Below are 24,508 nucleotides of genomic sequence, written 5' to 3'. Positions count from 1 at the left end.
ACTACTACGCCAATGCATCGCCAGACCAGTCTCCAACAGAAGCGGTGATACAGAAAGCTCTGTGGTGTAGGCAGCTTCCCCCTGTTGCATACTGCTTTGGCAGTATGATGCAGCTTTCTTCTGTGCATCTGCTTCAAAATGCTCATGCCTGCTTTTCCCTTTTGTGTGTTGCCTTCTAGAATTGCTTAGTAAAGTTTCCAATTTCTTTGCTAGGTTTGTTAAAATTTAAGAGTTTGCTCCTCTAAAAAGTCACATAGGAGTCATTGAAAGGATTTGTGTTTGCATGGCAAAAAACAAAATGCAAGCACTCTTTATTGTTAAAATCACTTCTAACAAACAGCAACTTTAACAAGCAAGCATGGCAGAAGCAAGACGGATGACAGGCATCAAGTTGTTGTCCTGGAGAACTGCTTAAATGAACCTTTATTAACTTCCTCTTTAACTCCAAACCAGCTAATTTACATCTGATTTCGTTAACCCTGTGTGGAATATGTGACACCAGCCATTAAACTCAGGATGCTCTAATCCCTTTGTTTAGTATGACTCCCTTTGTTTTTCACGTCACAATGACATTAAATTATAATACCATCTTCACTTAATCTTGTAGATACGAATATTTTCAAAGTCAACATATAATTTCTCATGAATTATATCAGTTATATCAAAGCACATTTTCTTTCTAGTCAAAACACATTCCAATCCCAATAAGCTGACACATCACAAAGTTTATTACTCTGCTACCTAATTAACAAAAAACAAATATCCTCCATGTCAAAGCTAAATCATCCAAATATTTCTAGACCCAACATCCACCATTCAAATTTTAGTTCAGTAGGCCTTTGCTTTGCACAGCCATGTTCCTGTCTTACTGATTTTATCAGAAGTACTGAATCTGTTCATGCGGGCAGTACAGTGCCGTTGCATAACAGTCTTTCTCTCAAAACTCCAGGCGTGCATGTACCAGTTGTGGAGAGAAGCTGAACATTGCATTAGTTCTGGAAGTAGTGAGGCCCAAGAGCACCCTTGTCCTTGGCAGGAGGGAGGCCTTTTCTGGCTGTGAAAATGCTGTCTCTTTTACTAGTCACTGCGATAGAGTGCAGGCTTCCTAAGGATTGTGGTCACGACTGCATCTCAGAGGCTCCTAGGCTCAGCCCTCTGGAGGAATTTGAGAATTAGAGATGTTGTGCTGTATTCAAGATGGAGAGCCGGGTGTTGGGTAGTGCACCACGGTAGCACACCATGGCGACTGGGCCACTAGGCTAATGCGTTGTTGTAGTTCTTATTACCTGGAGTTCTGGCAGGGTTTGTGGCTTTGCTCGAGTTCTGAAATGGTTGAAAACTGAGAGAATGGAGCTATGATGGGCCTCGGGACAGGTGACAACATCCTTGCCATTTGCAGATGGAGGGCATCAGAGCTGTGTCTAGCTGGGCATCTGATAGGACTGAGGACTCCAAAAGCATCCCAGACATGTAGCTCCTCCTTTGTATCCTTCTTAATGTGAGAGAGGCTTTTGGGAAAGTAAGTTTTTGAATAAGTTTCTTTCCTCAAACAAGCATCTCTTCAATTTTGTCTGGCCATAAACAGCTTGTCGAAGAAAATGTACTGTTGGCATTTTGGCCTGGGCTGTCTCACCAGTTATCCTAGTAACTTCCTATGAATTTTTATTAATGACCCATAGGAAAGCACTGAGTGCTGATGAAGTTCTGCTGCTGTGGAAGAGGGTTCCCTGTAATCACCCACTGAAGGACTTATTTTTTTAGACCATTTCAGAGGAATGACCCATTCAAACTCATGGACACATCACTCAGCAGCACTTGTTGCTCTCTTGCCCACCACTGTGGCATCCAGGTTTGCCCCGACTTGGAGAGATTTGGGTGAAACTTGATTATCATCTGTCATACCCAGTAGTACATCTAGCAGTTCCAGAGTGCACAAAGTATTTTAGAAGTGGAACAATTCTGAGATCTCTGAGGCTTGAGACAAAAACGTAACTTACTAATCTTGAGTTAACAGCTGGAAATGAGAACCTAGACAGCAGCAGTAATCTGGTCCAAGGGGAGTTAGTCAAAGAGCTGAACCTCAAGAGCATCTGGCTGCTCTTGGCTCCAACTGTTTCATTGTCTTCGTCACGTCAGCTTTCACCTATTATTCTAGTATGAAAAGTAACGTGAATTAGCATTACTTTGGCTCTTTTTGTCAGGACACCTCCCTGTTCTTCAAGCACTACACACAAGTAGTTACGGAGAGCTTTGCTGGGGAAGATTATTCCCAAACTAGATAGTCTCCATCTCTTTTTTCAAATACGGCTCGTGTGAATTGCTGACGAGAGGGGGTGCTGTGTAGCTGACCATGCAGGACTTCTTACCTTCCGGGGGAAAACAGTAGGTGCATTTACTTGGGTGTGCTGGCTGCTTCCCTCCCCTGCCTGTACTTTAAGTGCCTTCTCATTTTGAATAGAGGACTGGTTTGCATAGATGCTTTGCTAATTGTCTTAGGGCAGTTTGTTTAAGGAGGCCGATAGATCTGCCGCAGCAATAACCTGCTGGATGACTTTGTGCAGTCACTAAGCTTCCCCATTCAGCTGCTTTCATGTGAGATGGCGATGACAATACCAAGCTCCTGATGGAGAGCTGTGAGAGGTGATAATTCCTGACGGTAAAAAAAAATGGGTCATGATAGTATCAGCATTTTGGTTTTATTATTTGATTATTTCTCACCTTTTTTTAAATGATTCCAGTGATGCAGCGTGCTACATTGCACACGGTAGCCTGAATGTAGGCCACTGCACCCTGGCAGATCTGCTTTCTCCTTTCATAGTTTATGGTTTATACTTTTGGCCATACATGCTTCAGTGCATGATACATGGGTGACCTGAAATGTCTGCAATCACCTACTCAGAAAGCACTCATCTCTTTCTTAGAGAGGAAAGCCCATGCGTTCCAGAGGACTCAGGGGTGCTGGGATAGCTCTTCTTTTGAAGGAAGATCCTGTGTAGTAAACACAGCATAAAGCTACTGAGACCCACTGTGTTGACATTTCTTTCAGGTGACAGTTATTTGATGATTACAACCCAGTGACTAAATGATCATGATTAGCATCCCTTTTCTGCCTTTTGATCGGTTTGTAGCAAATTAGTGTAACAAAACTCAGTGAAAGATCTTGTGTAAGGGGAAGGTGATTGTGTTATGCAAGGGCAGTAAGCAAAGTGATTTTACACAGTCATACTCTCATGACAAATGTGTTCAAATGTTCTGATCAGGATTTCTTGTATACAGCATGGAGGACAGGTGAAATCCTCACTTCATCTCCTTGGTTCTTCTTGATTGTCAATGATAAACTAATTGTTTGGACAAATCTTTTATATCCTTTAGGATATCTTTTATATCCTTCCTGCTGGGCTAACGGAAAAAGGAATGACATATGTGATTTGCTGCAACCTCATTGCCATCAGCCTGTTGTCAGCGTGCAAGGTCTTTTGTTAATAAGACATCTCTGCTGTGGTCTTACCAGAGTGAAGGCCTTCTGGGCCTGACAGAAACAACACGTTCCTCAATTTGATTAACTGGAAATGGCATCCTTGCTATCAATATAGGCCTTTTTTAATTGTTGTTCTGCTGCTCTATGTTGTTCTGTTGTTCTATGGTGTTTTAACACACACACATATTTCCAGTCATACTTCATTTATACCAGTCTAAATATTTCTGTTAAAAGTCTATTCAGATCCACACAGTAAGAAAAATTCAGTTCTTCCATCTTTTCATAATAGTGTTGCAGCAGCTCCAGCGGTGGTAATGACAGAAACATGGGCCAGTTCAGGGTTTTTATCCTGCCTAGATGCAGTGGTAGAACCCGCTGAGCTCTGTCTACGCTAGTGGTTTTGCCCCAGTGTAACCAGATGGTGGCTGGCTGGTCATGTAGAAGCAACACTTTTTCCCCTGACCCCTCTAAGGAGCAATAACTCCTTAGAAAGGCCTCTTCACCAGCTGATATATAACTCAAGACTACTACAACAGCAGCCTTTCAGCTGGGTTGGAAAGCTTTTTGCAAAAATTGAAGGCCTTTACATTGCAGTGAACTAAAGCTATTAGCCCCTAATTAAAACATGAGGTTTCGTCTTTACCTTTCTAGAGATCACAGAAATCTATGTATTTTTCAGGCTATAAGCCAGAAATCAAACATTCATCATGTAATCGCAGTAAGTCTGTGCTAATACTTCTCATTAAGTATGATTTATGAATTCCACAAGAGCCTAAGAGGTAAATATATAAAATTATTCTGAAGTCTGCAAAAATGAAGCCATTCCAGTTTTTTCGGATGACTGTTCAGCAGGGAGGATATATGCAAATGTGAACATGATGGCTTTCAACATTTGGTAAAGACATTGCGTTTGAACTTCTTTATCTTTGTGATTCTTTCAAATTGGTGTGGTTTTCATCTAGTATCACTGCTGATCTTTCACCAAAGATAACATTTCAGCTGTTGCTAAAGAAAGCAGTGTGGCTTGGTGGAAAGCCCATTTCCCTGGCACTCTGAAGCAAATTTTGCTGGCTCCTCTGCTTGTTTGCTGGGTGACCTTGAGTAACTCACTGTCTCTTTCTTGAATGCCTTTCACTTATCTGTCAATGGGAAATGGTGTGTTACAAAAATATAATAGTACTATTATGCAGCTAGTCGCTCTCCAGTCCTACAGTCAAGATATCAGCATCAAAGAAGGAAGAATGTAATGAATGTTAGTACAGGTTCATAGCAATCAGGATGAGGAAGAAACTGCTAGATTGTGAAACTTAGCTACTTTCATTGTTCCAGGGGACTGAAAGATACACACTGATGCTTGACCTTAACTAATTAGACCTTGTATAAGAATGTCTAACAATGCAAATATTTTTGTATTCCTCATTTCTTGCTCAGTCTTAGTGGGCAGGAGTGGTTTAGGGTGAAATGAAATCTTTCCCATACTCTGACATGCTGCTTTTGAGTGTAGCACTCAAATATTCCTTTGTATGTGTCTGAAGCCAGCATGAAAGGTTTATTATTGCTGTATCAGTCACTAAGATAGAATGAATAATCTTTGTAATTTGAGGTCAAAACTGACTGAACTGAAGGGCTTATATTTTTACCTCAGCCCTGCTGCAATTCATTGAACAGTCTGATGTGTTGAGAAGATGTTGTGACAAGTTAATCAGAGAATCAGAGAACTGAGTCAGAATCAGCCCCCCAAACACTTGCAGAAAAGAGAGGTCAGTCACGAGAGAGACTGTGGAAGCGACTTTTGTTGTGGGCTATCACAGGTGAAAGGTTTGTGTTTAACTGTGACCATGCTCCCCCACAGATCAGCATTCCCTAGGAGCTAAAGGAGATCTGTAGCTCTTGCTGAACTGTGTGAACCAAAGGGGAAAAGCAAAATGGGATACAAAATTATAGGTAAGCAAGTTCTTCTTATACCTCTATGTATTTCCAATTCAGGTAACAGTGCCAATAGTTACTCTCTAGGGTATGTATTTCTGCTCTCTCTGGCAGGCAGTTCCATTTGATACTAATGGAGGTTTTCTGCACGAAAAAGGCTTTGACTTTTAACTACTATCTGCATTTATTGAAATCTCTTTAGCTTTAACTGTTCTACTCTTTTAGGGAAAAATTAGAAGTTAGAAGAGACCATCTAACTTTTCTGCCTTGCCCTTTCAGATTAATTTTAAGCCCTACATAACCAGATCTTCCAAAATTGTAAGTTAAAAACTTGCTCCCTTTAGAGCAGTGAAGGGTACAAAAAACTCAACAGTAGAATATATTATTTTGTCTCAGGAGAGATGGAGGATGAGAGCAAATGCTTCAACTTAGGAAGGGAGGGGACAGGGCAAAACAGTCTAGCAGATACTGTGCTGGAGGAAAAAACTTGCTGAAGTATCAGTAGGAATCAGCTTCCTGTTCTGCGCCTGTCCACCAGCTAAGTTCATGGAGCAGACTTTTTTACTGAACTGCATTTATATTAATTGCTTATGCAGGAACAGAGTCAGTTATAAAATGCTAAGGGTGATGGAGAAGCAGGCCCTCAGATCAGTTTTGGTCGGTTTCCATAAAAGGCGTTTGCTTGCTTTTTCCCAAGCTTCAGGCCATTCTCTCAAGGAATCTGTATGTAGAAATATTTGTTCCATAACCACAGTGAACAGTCTCTCATTGCCTGGCAGTCGTTTACATACTTGAGGCTTTCTTCCCTCTCTGAAGTTTAACTCTGCAGGAGCTTGTGCTGCTGCTGAGCCTAATCTTTCTTTCAGTCTTTCATGTCCCCAGTCCAGGCCCCATGGGACTCGACTGTTGACAATGGCTGCAGCACATCCCCCTTGGGTAAAGGGCGAAGATTAGCCTTTGCATTGCACTACTGATGATAAGTAGCAATGAGGATAATAAGGAGCACTCTCATAGCGCTTTACATCTTCAAGGTGCTGTACTGATACTAACTAATTAATCTGCCAAGGAGCAGGTGACGAAGGTATGTGTTTCTACTATGCATAACTTTAACTGTATTATATTGTTATGCAATAAAACAAAATTGGATGGTGTCTTCAGATAAGAATGAGGAAATCAATTAACCAACTGCTTTCTGTTTATATTTTCCACACCCCAACAGCTGAGACAACTTCAAAGCTGTCCCATTTCTTTTGGTTAACTTTGGCACGTCTTTAGCCTCCGCCAGCTTTTAACCCTATCTAGAGGGTACAATCCCAGGGCTGCTAGAACCGGGGTTAAACCTGGGCCCTCTGGCTGTGCTGGAGCTGAAGAGCCCCAGTTTCTGTGCTGCTGGTGCCTTATTGTACTTACTGTATTTTATGTTTACTAGTCACTAAGGACGAAAAGGTCGCACTCTGTGCATGTGCTATGCTGACATGTCAAGAAGGAGTGGATATGCTCTATTTTAACTGCAGGATTTCAAAGCCTTTCAGTACAGCTAAGTCACTTGCCCCCAGTACTCCACTGTCTGCAATCTTATGTCTACATGAGCTGCTAACATGAACTTGAGCAACTGGTCAGTAGAATGGTAGGTCATGTTCAGTATTGATAAATGTCCATAGAAAGAAGATAACCCTCATCGTACAGGCATAAAGCTAGGCTTTGAATGACGTATTTCCTCCGAGGGAAGAGCTTGAGGTGATTGTGGATAGATTTCTGAGAATATAAGCAGCTCAGAAGGCGAATAGGACATGTGAGGAAGGAAAACAAGAACAAGGCAGTAAACTTTGTTGTGTCACTGAGTAAATCCAGGCTGCAGCTATATCTCGAATACTGTGCACAGTCTGCTCAATTCAGTCTGATTAGTCCTTTTTGAGTCAGGGAGGGTAGTGTAGAGCTAGGAAAGATACAGAGAAGGATAACATAGTATGGGAGAGCATCTCTGCAGAGAGAGATCAAATAGATAAAACTTCAACCTGGAAAAGACACTAATGGGGAGAGCTTTAATAAAGGCTATGAATGGCACAGAGAAGAACAAGAAGAACAATAACATTACATAAAAGTCAGGGTGTACCCATTGAAATGATTGAGGTAAAGGAAGTATTTTTTCACACAATGTAAAAATGAATTGTGGAGCTTATTGGCACAGGATGTTCTAGATGCCAAAACAAAAATGTGTTCAATTAGCGATTAGGAAGATTAATGACAGAGAGGGCCAGCAAGGATCATTAAACATGTTAATCCAGATGCAACCACTGGCTTAAGAAGTCCCAAAGCAGTGGCTGCTCAGAGACTAAAACTGAGGAAGTATCACTCTGTAGTTGCCTCTTGCACATCTTCCCTAACCATCTTCAGGCAGGTGAACTTTTGCTCTCATTTGTTAAGGCTATTCTCATACTTTATCCCAAACACGTACTGAGCACACATAATTTCTGTAGTGCCGTGCCAGCATATGTGCTACTGCAAGTAAAATATGACATGTGCTGCCAAAGTAATCATACTCTGAAAACAGTACAGCACACTTCATATTTTAAGGAAAGTTTTTCCTGTAACAGGGGAAGACCTGCCCATTTGCCTTTGTGTCTGTTAGCCCTTCTCAGGAATGGAACCTTCCTCCCTGAAAACTTTCCAGTGTACAAACAAGTGATTAAGCAAACCATAGGAAAACCTATCTTCTGTCAGTCCATTGCAGTTATTTCTTATTCTCTAACTAGATTGCAGAATCAGCATAAACATTAAAATGGTCTTTATTGCTTGCTCCAAACAGAAAAGTCCTTTATCATGATGTCTTCATGCCACCTGAATCCAAATCGTCAGACAATATTTTTAAAGAAGCAAAGCTCTTTTGACTCACATGCAGGTACAGTGGAGGTTACATTAAAATACCATCATGCTATTGCTTTGTTTTGCAGAAGGAAAAGTTACTTTACAGAGAGAGATTACATGGGTCGTATACTCATGTAAAAGTTCTTCATATTTTCTTTTTGAATGTTTAATGTTCTCATAGAACTAATTAAAAGTTTGTGTGAAAAACATCCTTTTCTTCACCCATCTATTTTCTTGCTCTCCTTCCAGAAACTGTAGCAGACTCTCAGCTGACAGACATATTTGTCATGCAAGGTTTGTTCAGCTGTAAGAGGCACATTTGGCCAGATACACTGTGCTTTAGGAAGTTAGGAATTTTCCACATTCCAGCATACATTCCACTGGCCATAGCTATGAGAGTTTGACTCCAGGAAAATTCGGCCTCTGAAACACAGGAGACAGACAAACTCTCACGGGGGAGTGGGTGGGAGAGGACAGGCAGGGAGGAGAAAGTTCAAGTGCTGCAGGGTGGGAGGCAGAACTATACTGGAAGTGGATCAGTCTGGTTTGGTCAGAACAGCTATTAATACCACATCTGGTTCTTGAACTGCCTGTGAAAACTTGCCTCTCGGGAGCTGCATCGCTTATGCTGTGTTTAACGGCTAGCTCCTCTTCCAGTGCAGGGCTCTTCCCCCACCCCCCAACTGGGAGGGGATGCGATCCCTGTGGGCTCCCTGCGTAGTTCACAAATTGCCCAGATTCACCACTCAAGAGTGGTGAGGACGCTAAAAGGGGGCAAAGCTGTGTGGAGGAGAAATGCTATGTTAGCAGAGTCTCTCTAACTTGTGATGACTAAAATAAGTACGTGCTTTCAAATTCCTTCTGTGACAGTCATGTGCTGGGCTCTGATTACTGCATGTCTCTAAGGAGAGAAAGAGACTGTCAGCTAAAATGGCAAATACTCTGTGAGCGTATTACTGAAGTGCTTGCAAACGTGAAGCTTCGGGAAGGGCTGTGTTTGAGCAACAGGGCACCGTATGAGATACTGCACTGGCCCTGGGGGCCGAGGCTAGCTGCAACACAGACCCCATTTTTATGAAAGTAACGTACACCTAGAGAATATGCCTCAAATCTCTATAAACCTGCTGTGGTCAAATACAGTGAACTTGTGCCCCTGTGGCTCTGACACATATCAGGAGAGCAAGGGTTAGGAAGTGCCACTTCGGAAATCTCAGCCTCACATCTAAACACTCAGAGCTGGAAAGCAGCCGCCCTGGGTGCGCTGCAGTCTGGCAGCACCTTCCTGGAGGCTCTGCGGGCTGGGAGCTTGCTGGAAGATTTCTCACTGCTCTTTTGTGCCACTGTCCTTGTTGCAAAGGAACAAGACAGAAATGAGCTGGTGTGTCAGACTCCGCAGCTGAGGGCAGGTATGGAGCTGAGATAAAAAGCTGTGTGATTTCATGGGGTATCTGAACCAAACAAACTGGGGCTATGAACACCATTAAGTGCTGGCATCTGGCATTTCTAATGAGCTTTTGAACCAATTTTATTCCACTGTGGTGCAGATATAACAATGTTGGGAAAATCCATGATGTAGATTTAACAGTAGTGCTTTTCTAATGTACCTCTAACTGCTGTGTTATAGGAACACCAATGGTACTGCTGAAGTCTTTAAATAGCGAAGCGTGGCTGTCTCTGTGCGTTGTCCTCCCTTGATTAATACCATAGCTCTTCACCTGTTGGATTTCATAGGACCTCTCATCATTAAGGCTCCTTCCTTGCAAACAGATAGCTGCATTGTGTGATGTCCCATGTGCCTGGTGAGACCCAGCACAGATTTGAGGGGTTTTCTCAGCCTTCTGGTCTGCAAGTGTTGTATTTACGTTGAATGTGGTACTAGTAGAATGAACAAATGCAACATCAGCCTGACATCAGGCAGGCCAAGTTCTCCCCCGGCCACAGGAACGGGATGATTGACACTGACCTGTCACTGCTCAGGTCTGGGGGCTAATGTGTCTCTCCTGCATGAATCAAAGCAGAGAGCTATGCTGCAGAGGCCCTGGCAGGGTTAAACCACAGCTTCACTCCTCCCTCTGCTCCACTGTTGTGATTAAATAATGGCAGCTGTGTTAGGGAGCAGGTGGATCCTGCCAAGCTAGGAAAAAACAGCATCTCCTCTGAGAGAAGAAACACACCTGCAAGTCCTGTGAAGCTTCCTCCTGCTGCAGCTCTGCTGTGGTGGCTGTCCTGGGGGTGAAGATGACTCAGTGAGTGCTTTCTGCCTCTCTGCTCTTGCTGCTGGGGGTGGCTTTCAGTGCTGCTGCTGAGGCTGGATAGGTGTCCTTGTTCCTGGTACCTTGAGGGAGCAGGGTTGGGGGGTGCAAAGGGTGTAAGAAATCTTACAGGAAGACACAAAAGACCTTTTGACTAAGAAAGCTGTACACAATGAAATCTTGCTCGGCTGCCTGGCTTCTAGAGGCTGGTCAGTAAATGGGTTTGCTCAAGTCCCTTGTTTGGAAGTAACTAGAAAGTGTTTTGTTTATCTGAAACTTGCAGCTGAGTAAGCCTTCCTCCAGACAGAGGCTCTGATGGAAACAAAGTGGTTGTGACCTGGGTGCTGGTTGTTCTGGTTTGCCCTTTGGGTTTGCCAGCTTGCTCTATAGTATCTGACCCATTCAAGCTGTTAAATGCTGTCGCAGTATTTGGGGAGAGTTGTAATGGGTCTCTCTGTAAGTGCTGCTTTCCTGACGTGAAGCACAGGGATGGTTCTGCGGGTCTGGTAACATGTAGAAACAGAAGTGGCACATGGACTAATGCGTTGGTCCAGCAGCTCATGAAGAGGTTCCCCCTCAGCATGCACACTCCCCCTTGCTGCTGTCCACTTAGGTCCGTAACTCCATGTGTAGCTAGCTGATCCCTTGTTGGGATCTCTCAAAATGATCATGGCTTAAAAAAAGCTGTTGTTAAACTAACCTGGGCCATTTTGGTAGATTCAAGGAGCAGTCCGAGGGAAGGAGAAAGCTGATGATAAGCAGCTGGGCTAGTTTAACCTACGTCATCCATAGCCAAAAAGACCTGTCTACCATTGACTTGAATAGCAGGTATCTCCAGTGCAATTGCACATACTTGCATTTTAATTTATCCTACGGTTGCTTTGGTCCTGAACAATGTCTGAGAAGGGTTTTTTCTCTATGTAAATACAGGATGGACAATGAATAGCTTCTTTTTGAAGGCCTGTGGGACTGCAGTTGGTGCAGATTCTCCTAACAATAAATGAGCACTGCCACCAGACAGGCAGGAAGTTCAGCTTTATTCATTTGGTACATATATATACTAATGGCAGACCTGGAACAGCATTCAGCACTTGCTGTGACTGAGCACCTTGAAGCAGCATAGTGCTCTAATTGAAGCTATTTGGATAGCTGGAGGAACCTGATTTGGTCAAAAATTCACTTACTGTGAGATAGGATATATTTGATGATTATTTCAGTGTTTTCTTTGATGCCTGAATGATCTATTTTCATAATTGGAAGATACACCCATCCCATAGCAATTAGGGCATTCATCTGAGAGATGAATTCATGTCAGAATAGATCAAGTATCTCGTGAATCTGGGTCTCTGCTGTGCTGCGTGAATGCAGTCACACAGGCTAATGGTTATTTGGGGATGTGTTATGGGAGAAGATTCCTTCTGGTGGCTTTGGATGGGAGGAGGAAAAAAACACACTCTGAAAGGCCTCAGTGTCACACTTTTTCCTCTGATATCTCTGGAAGATTTTTCATATATGAAACCACCAAGGCGTCTGTTTTTACCCTGTATATATATATATTTTTTTGATTTAAAAAAGAAAAGTGACTTTTTATTTCTTGTTGTTCTCTGTTAGAGGAAAAGAGGCCTGGCTGGCCTTGAGTTAATGTTTTTTCCTTCTCAAATCCTGTTTTTCTAAGGCTTCTCATGAAATAGGAACCAAGTGTTCTTTAATCAAAAAAAAAAAAAAAAAAAAAAAAAGGCTAGACAAAGCTGAAAAGAGCATTGCTGCGTCCCCGCTCCACCAGGCAAGTCCTCAGCCAGCTGTGCAGGGCTCCCTTGCTGCGGTGTGGAAACCAGTGCCAGAGCATCACTGCTGTGCAGCAGATGTCTGTGCACGAGTGTGGCTGGACTGTGCAAGGGAAGGCACTACGTGAGAGTGCTTTGTAAGAACCAAATCTTATATTTAGGTCCTCTCCTTTTTCTCAACCCTTCCTATTATAAGAAACAGGAGAGATTTTGTGTAACTTGCTATTGGCTGTGAACCGTTGTCCAAGAGGCTTACGGAAAACCTGCTTATGATTTATTTCCGTTTCTGGGTCTGACTGGAAAGAAAACCAAATGCCAACTTCAAAGGGAGTTTCTCAGTGTTACTCAGTATTAGATACTGTTTCCCTGCATGCCTCTTCTCCTTTGGTTGCTGTCCCCGGAACTGAGCACTGACTGCTCTTTCTGTTTCGGGGTTTTACGAGGAGGTGCTCAGATAGGAAGGGCTCTTTCCCACACACGTGTGCTGCACTGTGATTTCCCCTGCATGTGACACACAGCAAAAACCAGACCTGGCTCTTTGTTGCACGCTCAGTGCTTTACCCCATGATGTGGAAACAGGAACTTGCTGGAGGTCTCTGTATAACCCATTTCACAGGGATTCAGTAAAACCAGGCCAGCGCAGCCTTCACTGTGGGTGGAAAGGATTAACTAAGATTAGAGTGGTGACCTGTGGGGCTCTTGCTGCTGGCACCTGGAGAATCACGTGCCCTCCCACTTGTGTTAGGAGTGGGCTGGACTGCGTGGGGAAGAGCACCGCAGCACCTGCCTCCGTGGGAACGTCTCCTGCCTTGTCATGGACACAACACATTTCCCACTGCTACCTTATTCCCTCTGCCCTCCGCTCTGTACTGGCTCCTGATGGCAGCCCGGCCTGGCTGAGCTTCCTCTCCACCATGCAGCAGTGGAGGGAGGCGCGTACGAAGTTGAGGTCTGGCACTCCTCTGGGACTCGGTCGTGTGCCAAGGAGACTTTGCGCAGTTTCACGATGGGTGTGCCAAAGCGGTGTTTACTCGAGGGGCTTGTTCACCAGCACTGAGATGCGTGAAACCAACCTGCTGACAGTGACTTTTCTGGTATCTAAATGTGACATGAAGAGAAAACTAGCCAATTTCCTTTAAACAGCATTCTTGGCTGCTGCTCCGGTTGGGAAAGCTCATCCCAGCCATCCACGTTAGAAAACTACACTCAGCACAAGCTGAGGAGCTTGCTCTGAGCCGACAGGGGATTCTTCCCAATCACTGCTGCTCGGCCCTGAGGCTGTGGAGAGCATCCCCAGTGCTCAGGTCTTGGTTGTTTGGGCAAGCATTTCTTGGAGATCTTTTGCAATCTTCTGTCTTCCATGGAAGTGACAGTAAATGTAGTTTAACTTCCTCTTTCCCTTAACCCCTCTCTTAAAAATCTAAGGCTTAGAGCAGAAAAAGTCAGAAAATAGAAGCCTGTATTTTTAGTTTGAGACATATCTCTTTAAAGCTCAGCAGTAGTTGGGGCCTTCTGTGCTCATCAGTTCCTTCTGTTAACCAAAAATCCCAAGATGAAGAAAATGAAAAACAGCCTTGCAATAGCAGAGAGTTGGAAGAGGCCATGGGCTGTGGCAGAGCCAGAACTCCTGCTTGGATAGAAACTAAGTGTTTAAATAACTTGGAGCAAGAATTTGACTGTGAAGCTGGCTCACATTACTGCCCTCACACACGTGTGAACTGTGCTGAGTCAGCACTATACTCTTGACTTTGTGGTGTTGCTTGGCTTTGCCCCGGAGAAGGTTGAGCACACAGTTTTCATTGCAGCTCTTTGACCTTTTCTTTTCACTTACTCACAAATCAAATCTCCCAGTTACATTTCATTCTGCTTTTATGATTGGCTGCCCCACTAACAGCATTTTCCTTATCATCCTATTGACTATGGAGAGCTGATGTGGATTTCATCATTGCATGGCCTTTAACTCTGTTTACCTGTCATTTTGCTGGAGAATCCCCAGCAATTTCAGCAGGTCTCATGTTAAAATTGAAGTTTTGTCTGTCTCCTTCAATGCATTAACTTTCTTCTTGCTCCTGACAGCTATGGGGACAGTCCTTTGGCTGTTGTGTGCCCAGCTGAAAAGCAATGTTTTTGCTGAGGGGCAAAGAATTCTTGTATTTTTCTAAAAGTAGCTAGATTCCAACTAGTCCTTCAGTCTCTACTTGTCCATTTCTCTGCTATGTTGTTCCAGGATTTACTGAAATGAAAGATCTTCATAGTACGTTCTTATTCTGCTGCCTTTCCCCGCTAGACAGCCCTCCAGGCTGCAGATCTATAACTTTTTGCCATTCACTGCTTTCCTGATGCAGAAGCTGCACGTTTAAATCGGTCTAAGTCAGGGCTGCTTGCTTTCCTCTAGCTGTGCATTATTATCCCTTCGTTTGCATCATCAGTGGTGCTTGTCCAAGTGCCCTGGCTGGGCCAGCTCAGAGAAGCAAAAAGTTTTCAGCCAGTGTGATTTCCTGAGCCAGCTCATCATGGGCTCAGGCGAGCGCCCGGGCGGGTGTGCAGGAGGGGTGGCTGTACAGCGCTGTGCTGATCACAGCCTCACCCCTTCCGTCAGGAGGCTGAGCAAGAAACCCCTTCTGGCAACTGCTCTCCATGCACCATGTTAGGGAGTCTTTTAGGAAGAGGATACAACTCTGCAAAATCCCCAGCATACATTCCTTCTCAGAGTGAGCACTCAGACTACTCCTCTTCCTAGTCACGTGGGTTTGCAGACTTTAACCAATCTCTAGTAACAGATTTATTTAGCTAAAAAACAAACAAAAAAACCAAACAAAAACAAAAAATGCCCTAAACAAGGAAATGCCCTATTAATGCACTGAAAATGGAATAGAATCAGGCTGGAAAACTCCAAAATGGACTATAACAGCACAAACAGTAATGTAAAACCCACATGTTCAGCAGGCTACGAGCCAGGAGCCCCAGGCTCTAATCCCAGTACTGAGCTCCCAAGCTTGGCTAAGAAAACTAAAAAGGGGAAGAAAAAAAAGAGAGGCTTTGTTTAAATTTCATCATCTTTTCCTAGGCAGACTCCTCTTACCATACATATTAACAATTTAGAAGTCACAGGTTACTTGGGCCTTCCATGTGAAATGTCTTCTGAAATCTCTTCCAGCGCCAGCCTCTCCAGGTATGCCTGGTCATCACTGCACAACAGCCAAGGGTCTCAGCGGCAGCTGCTGAATGATACTGAGGCACTCTGCCTGCACTACTGCGTAACTGAGCGTAACACCGATCCACTGCCTAGCAATGATGGAAAATGTTGTGAGAAAGGATCTTCATGTACATGAAGCCAGTATGTCTGTAAGAAGTCTATGGAAATGCAAGTACGAACGTGCACCCTACCTCCAAAACACTATGATCAGACTGATACTCAAAATGCCAGTGTTTGTGATGCTAACTATTTTACTCAAGAGTGTCACAGCTGTTCTACCCTTGACTCTTCTCCATACCTACTCTGTAAGAAATGGGGAAGTAAGAGTTGCTGGAAGATCTCTGCATTTCAGGAAAGGCTATGAACTAGCACATGCACAGAAGGTGTTTGTTTTTTTCCTGGTTCTCTGACTAAGAAAAGGTCTTGCTCTATAACAAGGCATTTTTTAAAGCTGTGACTGCCTCTCATTAGTGGATGAGAACAGTTCATAGCTCTTTTGGGACCTGTTAACAGTAAGACCTTTATATATATAAGATTAAGAAAAGCTGATCACTAAGAGGACTATGAAGTAGATTGAAAACTGGAATATATTTCTGAACCAATTACTGGGAAGGAACTAGGGAGTTTTGCCTGACTAAGGAGTACAGAACTGGAACTTAAGTTATGGAAGTTGATTCAACAACTGTGCTATTTTTGGCTTGTGAACTGTTCTGATGGCTGTTTATTTTTAAGGTCATTTTCTGTTTGCATAGCATATACACCCTTCTGGTGGGTGGGAGGCATTATAAAAACAATCACTGCTGCTCAGAATTATGAACTAAACTTGAAGAGGGATGGAAAAAACAGAACTCTGTGGACTTATTACTTTAAAAAACAGAACATCTGTTTAGGTTGTGAAGTTTGTTGACCCACTCTCAGCTACATCCCCACTGGAAAAATACCATTTCAATTAACATAAACTACTGCAGAGGATTGCAAAAGACTTGGAAAACTTGGTCAGATGAAAGAATGGGATAAACAGAAAGGAAGCATCAGATGTAGCAATTTTTCACTCACACTTACCTTAAAATAGTAAAAAGAAAACCAGAATATTCATCCCATGACTGAGGAGTTGCTGAAGAATTAGAATTCATGCTGGGCTGGCCATGCTTAAATCAAAGCATGTGTCCTGTTTCTTAAGACTCGTTAAAAAACAACACACTTGACTGTTGTGTTTTCCTGGCTTCTTTCTGTTGGGCATATCTTTATTCACAGTCAGATAATACAAATTCATTGGACAGTGGCAGTTTACAAGAAAGTAACAATGATTATGTTGAACATAAATTTAAAAAACCTAAGTCTGGCCATTTGGCCTACAATGCAGTATTTGGACCAGATAATGGTAGGGAAATAGCCTGTAACATTGGAAGCATACTCTCAGCCATGTTCCTTTTCCAGAATATAAAATACATAATACAAAAATATACTAAGAAATAACTGAGATTTTGTTGTAGAAATGTCTGCTGCAATACAATTGCTGTTGTCTAACTTTCAGTATATTTACTCCCATGCTATATTAGGATAGAATATTTGAATAAAAACAGTTTATTTCTAACCTGACATGAACTTAACAGTTCAAATTAAGTTAACTATAAAGTCTTGGGCTTTGGTCCTGAGAACACATTCAGGATTTTAACTTTTAACTCGGTGAGACTGATCCAAATGAGATGAGCACACAAGTAAGCATCCACTTCCCTGGGGTCTTGCTCAGGAGGCAAGCGGACATTGAAATGCTGCACCTCACAATATCCTAATTTAGGGCATTTTCTGGATCTTCTGTCAAGACTTTTAGCAACTCCTCCCTGGGCTACTCTTTTACCTGATAGACTTGAGTTAATCAAGCCTTTGGTAATCTGGTGAATCCACCTATTTAGAGATCTGAGGCTTGGCACTTAGTTGAGTCAACTTCAGGAAGCTTCTTCCTTACCTCATTCCTCTTTATAAAACCTTACCCACCCTCTTCTCCTCTCCGCCTCCCTCCCTGCTTGCCTGATATCACCAAAATGACTTCTTTCCATGTGAGAGCTGAATGCTCTAGTGCTTTGCTAACGCTGCTCCTGTCCAGCCATACAGAGATGAGAAGCTGTCCAGCTGGGCTTGCACACTTTCAATGAGAATCTTTTAAAGTAGATTTAATGCTTATGGAAAATGCCAGCCCTGGGTGTTCTCTGTTCTCCACAGAGAAAACAGACCACAGGCAGCTAAAGCACCAGGTTTCTGCAGTGCCCCATCTGGAGGTCCTCTAGCCTCAGAAAGATGAACTCATCCCTAGCAGACAAACATATTTAAATGAATGATTTCCTGCTCCTTTTCCTTCCAATTGTGGATCTCAAAACATTTAAGAAAAGAAGTTAGTATTGCTTCATTTTTGCAGACACAAAAACTAAGGCACAAAAGGGTGAACTCACTTGGACCAGCATTGATCTGCAGGTCTCCTCTACCTTAGTCTGCGCTCTTCACTAAGCTGTTTTTCTCCCTGCTTGTGTAATGTGACACAAATGCTCAGAATTACTCGGGGCAACCTCCCACCCCTGTCCCCCAAATAGACAGCACAAACAGAGGCCAATATCCACCTTCCTAGGCATGGCCTCCAGAGAAGGTATCAAGAAGGACATGCATTGGAGGCCAGAAGTTGGCTTCCCAGTTTTCAAATGCCACTTACTCCCAAGGTCAGCTATGGAAAGATGACCAAGATACTTCTGAGGTATAAAACTCTGTGTCTGCTGGCCACTGGTCCACTTTGTCGTCATCAGATTTGTCACTGTCGTCGCCACTAGAAGGTTCGTAGCCTGGCATGGCAGCGTGGAACTGCTCTGGCTGCCTGAGATCAGCCTCCGCTTCCTTCTTCTTTTCTGCCAGCAGCTGTCTGTAGCACAGGTTGCAGACCCTCAGGGGCTTGGGGGACAGCCGCGGCATCAAAAACCTCTGCCTGGAGCAGTCTCCGCACACGACAAAGCCACACTTGCGGCAGTGGTGCCTTCGCGTGAGCGTGGAGAACTTGGTCTGGGTGCAGCGCATGCAGATGTCTGTTGCCTTGTCCGGGATCCAAGGGGCAGCGTGCTCAGTAGAGGGCTGCCTGCCTGTCTTTGTCAGCAGGTGTCTGATGCACTCCTCCAGATGGCTGATCCACTCTTTCCGCTCTGTGAGGGAGGCTGCAGAAACCACGAAGGACTTCTTTGAGGTTTTAATCATCCAGCGGTTCTTCATCTGCAAGGTGTCTGGCAGCGTCTCCAAAGTGACGTCTTCAAGGGGAATGATGTGCTGGGAATTATACTTCCTTTTGTTGATCACTATGCTCCCATACACGAGGATGTCGTTGAAAAGGAAGAATATGCGAGGCTTGGGTTTCTTGCGGCATTCTTTGGTTAAAATCCCTTCCCCTAAAAGGACCCTTCCTGGCACAGCTAAGGGCTGCCCAGACGCTCCAAAGCAGTTTTCCACGGCAGCAATTCGCTGGCTGTTGATCTCAGTGTTTGCAAGATGGTCCACCATCTCCAACTCGCTCTGAAGAGAGGAAAATAAAGGAAGTGGTGATGCTGCGCCAAACAATTGTACCAGCAGGAGACCAGGTAGCAAACTTACGCCCAGGTGAAAAGTTTCTACTCTAAACTGAGATTATGATTAATCTCATCAGTCTTTACTTTGAAAAATTACTTGGGGAATGACGAGGGGAAGAAAAAGCACCATCCACGTGAACAAACCTGTAGAAGCCAAGACCTGCCTCCGTTACCCCAGTTATGCTTGGGCCACTGGTGCTTCCAGTTAAAAGACACATCATTCTGAAAATACTCTGACCTCCGCTGAAGGGGAAGTAGAAGAAAGCACGTTCTTCCTTCCCTACACCTCCGCACCATCATTCTCATAGTAGCTGGGATTTTTTTTAAACATACAGATACTCTGAAGCAAAAGCAAATGTTTTGCTATCCCTAGTTTGTACGAAGGGAAGCAAGTTCATTTTTTCTTCTTTGCCCCTAATTTCTTCTGTGTTTAATGGTATTGCCCCGAGACCATACAGGCGTTACGTCCACGAGAAAGTGAGTCATTTCCTCTTAAAGCGAGGTAGTTCTGAGATCACGAGGTAGCTCAGAGATCACAGGAATGTGTGCAGCCCTAGTTTCTATTAGCTTTTCATAGAATCACTAATACAGAGCCCCTGTCCACAGTTTTTCCAATCCTTTTTGTACTGAACCTTTACAGCTGTGGAGTGTTGGAACCCAGATGGGAAAAGGAAGAGAAAGAGGATAATATGCTGAGTCCTGTGTCTTTAGGATAAAGATGATTTACATTCTTGTCTTGTCCTTCACCCCAAAGCACCCCTTCAGACTGCTAGAAGGGAAACCACAGAGTAGCTGTTCAAGGTTGCTGTGCGCTGTTTTATCTCTTGCCTGAGCCATTTTCTGAGTCCCCTGAATATTCTTCTTTGGAGCTGGTCAGGATGTTCTCAATTTCCCTACAGTCTGCAGAAAGTTAAGCTCTGGTTTAGTCCCGGGAGGGAACCTGAATGAACTGACCTAGTCTGCAGAAAGAGCTTTCACCGGGAAGAGTGTTGTGTGGCCAGTGCTTCTGAAAAGCTGGCTTCTGTAGCTGCACATCTTCGGGATTTCTTGTTAATCCATGGGGACAGCACCTTCAGCAGCACAGGGGCTTGTTCGGAGTCTGCCAGAACGCGAGCATCGCCTCTGCGAGCGCCGTCCACTCTGTGACCATTGGTCCAAGAACTACCTTTCAGGAGTTTGGGGATCATCTCTGGTACCGACATGATAAGGTGAATATGAGCTGACAAATCACTAAAAGGAAAAAACCATGGTCTCCCTCAAATCAGAGGGATGACCCAGGGGCCTTTGACTTCCTTCTGTAAGGATGTATTTCTTCAGGGTCTTGAAGCACCAGATAGATTTGATGGAGTTGAACAGGGCTGAGCATATTCACTCATGTATGTTCTTCAATATGAAGTGCAACTTAAAATTAACTACAATGTAGATATTTACAACAAAAAGCATCAGAGAGACAGTAGCAGTGTAAGAAACTACCTTCAGAGGAAGTCAGAGAAATAAGCAGCTCTAGAGTAGGAAACTGCTTCTGAAAACTTCTTTCTGCTTTCTGAAGAACAAACGGAGGGAAAGAAAGAGGCAGGCTTTGGCATGCTGAATGCAAGAACGAGCCCATGCCCCCCTCTCCTGAGATCAGTGCTGAGTCAACAGTCCGTAGTCACGAGGTGGTCATCAAGAGCACTCCTCCAAGGGGCATACGGCCGCCAGATGTGGAAGGGCGTGATTAGATGAGTAGTGGCTGAAGTAATGCCCTAAAGAACCTTCCATTTCAATACACGTATTCAGAAGCTATATGAAGGGATTTACTGTCAGGAGAGGAGAGAGACTCCATCCCCCTCAGTGATTTGCCAGACTGATTGGATCCATGTACTGAGGGAGCAGCTCTGCTACAGGATCTAAATTCAAATCTGTTTTGTGTTGCACAATGCAGCACATTTTTTCTCCCTCTTAATTGCACAAAATTGGGCCATAAAGAAGTTGAAGTACAAACAAACAGTCAGGGCAAAATACAGTCCACAGCTGAACACCAAACTCCCTGACTTTGAATAGCGAGAGTCTTACCTACCCTGGGATGTGTTCTCCTCAGGTTTCTTACAAACAAAAGCTTGGATGAGGGGCTTTTGAGTGAAAGAGACCGAGGAGCACACAAAGGAATAAAGGAAAAAGAAAAACAGAAATTACAGGTTGGAAAGTTTGGTGTGGAAAGGCAGCAAATGCAACAAAATACTGTAAACAATTTTTGGCAGCAGCAACACCAAATGGGAAAAACCAAGCAGTTAATCCTGCTCTCTCCAGTCTCAGTAAATAAAATTTGACTTCTGGGTTCTCTTCTGAGTTCTGTTCCTGACCCCCACTGTGATTTCTCCTCTCCCCCTGCCATGTTACCCATCTGTAAAGTGGTAAGGACTCTGAAGGCTCTGTAGGACTTATGGGGAATGAAATGATTTAAAAAAGGTTCAGTATATGCAGTGGTTAACAGTCTACAGAAGAGAAGGAGCAGTATGTAAAATAAATCCTGTAGGAATCCTTATATACTGCTGTGGCTCACTTCTCAATTACTAATGCTTCTGGATTATGAAGCCCCAGCTTTTTACATAAGACTGCATCTTTTATATTTATTCCCTGTATTTTAGAAGTATAGTCCACTCTCCCAAGTCAGTGTGGTACATGAGACAACTCTATTTTTAGACATCTCCATGTACCAGCTCCTAATGGTAATGAAAAAGTTTTTTCAGAGATAAAGACTGTGCTCGCAAAAAGCCAGCAAATGTAAGCTGGCTCATTTTCAAACACGAGTGCAATCGAGATTTAAAGTCCACTGTATTTCCTTCATTTTGGTAATATTTTTGTCTGTTTGTCCAAGTTTGTTCTGCCAGGTCAGAAGGACTGTGATGTTTACTACCTAAGTAATACACATATAGGCACATATGATGCTTGTGACAGAAGTTTTTAATGGTGTTGCCCTTTTACGTTTGGGGGAATTGGTTTAAGCTTCATTTCAGACATATCAACTATCTATAACCACCAAATAATAAACTCTTAATATAGCCCTGAGCTTCTGACACTGGGGAAAAAAGACAAAAAAAGATGTGCTAAATGAGGGCAGGAGGATGTGCTTTACTAGCATTCTACTTTTCATAGGAGTTTTTGGCATGGCATAGAAAAGTTGTTTTATTTTGTCATGATGGTTCTTGCATGCAATCAATTATTATGCTGCGAATACATAGCTCAGTGACTATGACTGATATTCAAAGGGAAAAAATATCCAATTTCTTCTGCACTGAACTCCAGCAGTAAGTTACATCTTTTAACAATGAGCACTTGTGAACTTGTGATTATAAACAGCTACGTTGATGCATGACAGGCAGAGCATTTCAGCTTAAGCTCCTGGGTCAGTGAGTCTGTGGTATGTTTTTCAAGTCCGTATGCATCTAAGGCGGATAGCTTAGGTGAAGATCCTTGTGGGTTGCTGCACCCAATTTTTCAGTCCTTGCTGTCAAACTGAATTGTCAGTCTTGGTATTCCTTGCATATCTAATGCAAGGGATGGTCCATAAAGATCAGGGTATGGAGAGGGGATCTGACTGCTCAAGTCAGCCAGCAGAAAACGCCCTGAGCCTCATCCCTCTCCAGGACTTGCACCCTCTTGCTGTTCACTCAGCTGTGAAGTTTCTTCTGGACTTGGGGCTGGCATAAGCTCTTTCTCACACAGCACGGTAAGCAGGAGGCATTCGCTATTTATTTACGCATTCAGTGCCCGTGGCACGCAGCGGTAAGCACTGCTCCACTCCTTTTTCCTGCCTGAGGGGATCTGAACTTGCATCTCCCTCCTTCATGAGCTGCTGTAACCACTGAGCCACGGGGGCCAGAGAGAGAGCAGGGCCCAGGCAGCCCCTTCCTGCCACGCTCATGGGGACCCTGGTTCAGTACACCGGCATTTCGGGAAGGACTGTCACGCTGGGCCCTAGATGGAGAAACGCCACCAGCCCCCGTGGGAAACGGGCTAACAGAGCTACTGAGCTGCTTGCCACTGCCGCTGGGCACGTCCAGGACCTCCGGCACGCCGCTCAGCAGAGCGAGGTGGGAGCTGAGAAGGGGCTTTAGCGGAGCTCAGACCAACACCACCCAACAGCAGCTGGTAGTCCAAGCCCAGCTGCAGCTCTTGCATGTACCACCCAGGCCCAGAGGCGTCCAAACAGCCTCGTGGGGAGGGAAGGAGAACCCAAAAATCAAGTAGCAGCCTCATCCCCTGCCCCTGCCCAGCTCTGTCCACGCACACGTCCTCGAGCAGCGATGCCAAGTGCAGAGCGCGTCCTCCCCTCCGCCACTCATCCCGGTGAGCCTGGCGGCCGATCGCTTCCACAGACCTCCGTGAGAGACTCTGGCATTCGTGCTCGAGGCTAAAGGGCTCTAACAAACCCTCTTTGGTCAGGACACCGCTTAGAGGGGCGCTGATGAGAAATAACGTGTGCAGTTTTGCCGTAAGCGTGAATAATCCCCACGGAAAGAACTGCCTTCGGCATCAACGTCTGAAAGAGCGCGTGCCTCTTAAAGGATACATGTGGCCAGATGTGAGGTAGTCCTCTTAAACAGAGCAACAGGATTCATTTCTTTTGTCTCTGTCACATGTCAAACTAGACGACTTAAGGATCCCTTCCAACCTTAATCTAATTAGTTTAACCAACTTTTAGGTCGTTCAGAAACAGCAAGGTGCTGCAGCGAGCAGTGATCCTGCGCCCAGCGCTGCTTGGGGCACGGCACCGAGCCCGCGCCCAGCACGCCCGGAGGAGCGCGACGCCCGTCCCCGGAGGGGCACAGGGCACGGGCAAACGTGCGCGCCCGCAACCCGGCCCGCGATCCCGGGGCGCCAGGGAGAGGCCCGGGCGGAGGTAACGCGTTCCCGTGTGACGCTCGCGGCGGGGAACGCAGCTTCTCCGCTTGCTGGTTTGAAGCGGGGCTGGAGCTGCCGAGCGCGGCCGCCCAGCGCTGCCTTCCCCGGGCCCCGCGGGCCGCGCCGGACTCCCGGCGGGTCCCGAGCCCGGCAGCGCGGCGGAGGGAACCGGCCTGCCCGCCCCGCGCCAGTCCCTCTCCCGAGCGGGGACGTGACCCGCGCCCGTGCTGACTCCGCGCGCCCACTCCTGCCCCCGGGCAGCCGCCCCGCCCCGCCCCGCGCCGCCGCCGCCGCCGCCGCCGCCGCCCGGCCCGGGAGACAGCCCCCCCCCCCGCGCCCCGGTCCCCCCCGCGTGACCGCCGCCGAGCGCCGCCGCTACCTGGGCGGGAAGGCGTCCGCCGCGTCCTGCCCCGCGCCGGGCACCGCTCCCCGCGCCGCCGCCGTCCCGCGGGCCGAGGCGCCGCCGCCGCCCGCCCCCTCGCTCGCCCAGCCAATCGGCGCCGCGCAGCCTCAGCGCGCCACGCCCC

The 24,508-nt window shown here is 45.2% G+C and overlaps 1 protein-coding gene and 1 long non-coding RNA gene across 3 annotated transcripts; one reads left to right on the top strand and one right to left on the bottom strand.

Moving 5' to 3' along the window:
- The first annotated feature begins 4,888 nt into the window (after positions 1-4,888).
- LOC112984396 (uncharacterized) lies at positions 4,889-17,100 on the top strand. Of its 2 annotated transcripts, XR_010391436.1 has the most exons (3): positions 4,889-5,422; positions 8,211-8,303; positions 15,463-17,100. It is a non-coding gene; the product is annotated as an uncharacterized LOC112984396 (long non-coding RNA). The 2 variants fall into 2 exon arrangements; XR_003259483.2 differs by lacking the exon at positions 15,463-17,100 and having other exon boundaries at positions 8,211-8,477.
- On the bottom strand, positions 16,708-24,471 carry PLEKHF1 (pleckstrin homology and FYVE domain containing 1). Its single transcript, XM_064519613.1, has 2 exons — positions 24,361-24,471; positions 16,708-19,044 (listed from the first exon to the last, which is right to left on the bottom strand). The coding sequence occupies exon 2, from the start codon at positions 19,030-19,032 to the stop codon at positions 18,211-18,213; it is 822 nt and encodes a 273-aa protein (XP_064375683.1). The 5' UTR covers positions 19,033-19,044; positions 24,361-24,471; the 3' UTR covers positions 16,708-18,210.
- Positions 24,472-24,508: the final 37 nt, after the last annotated feature.

Source organism: Dromaius novaehollandiae, chromosome 13, assembly GCF_036370855.1.
Source record: "Dromaius novaehollandiae isolate bDroNov1 chromosome 13, bDroNov1.hap1, whole genome shotgun sequence".
Classification (NCBI taxonomy): Eukaryota; Metazoa; Chordata; class Aves; order Casuariiformes; family Dromaiidae; genus Dromaius; species Dromaius novaehollandiae.
Note: the sequence above shows the minus strand (reverse complement) of the source record. Positions and strands in the feature narration are given on the sequence as shown.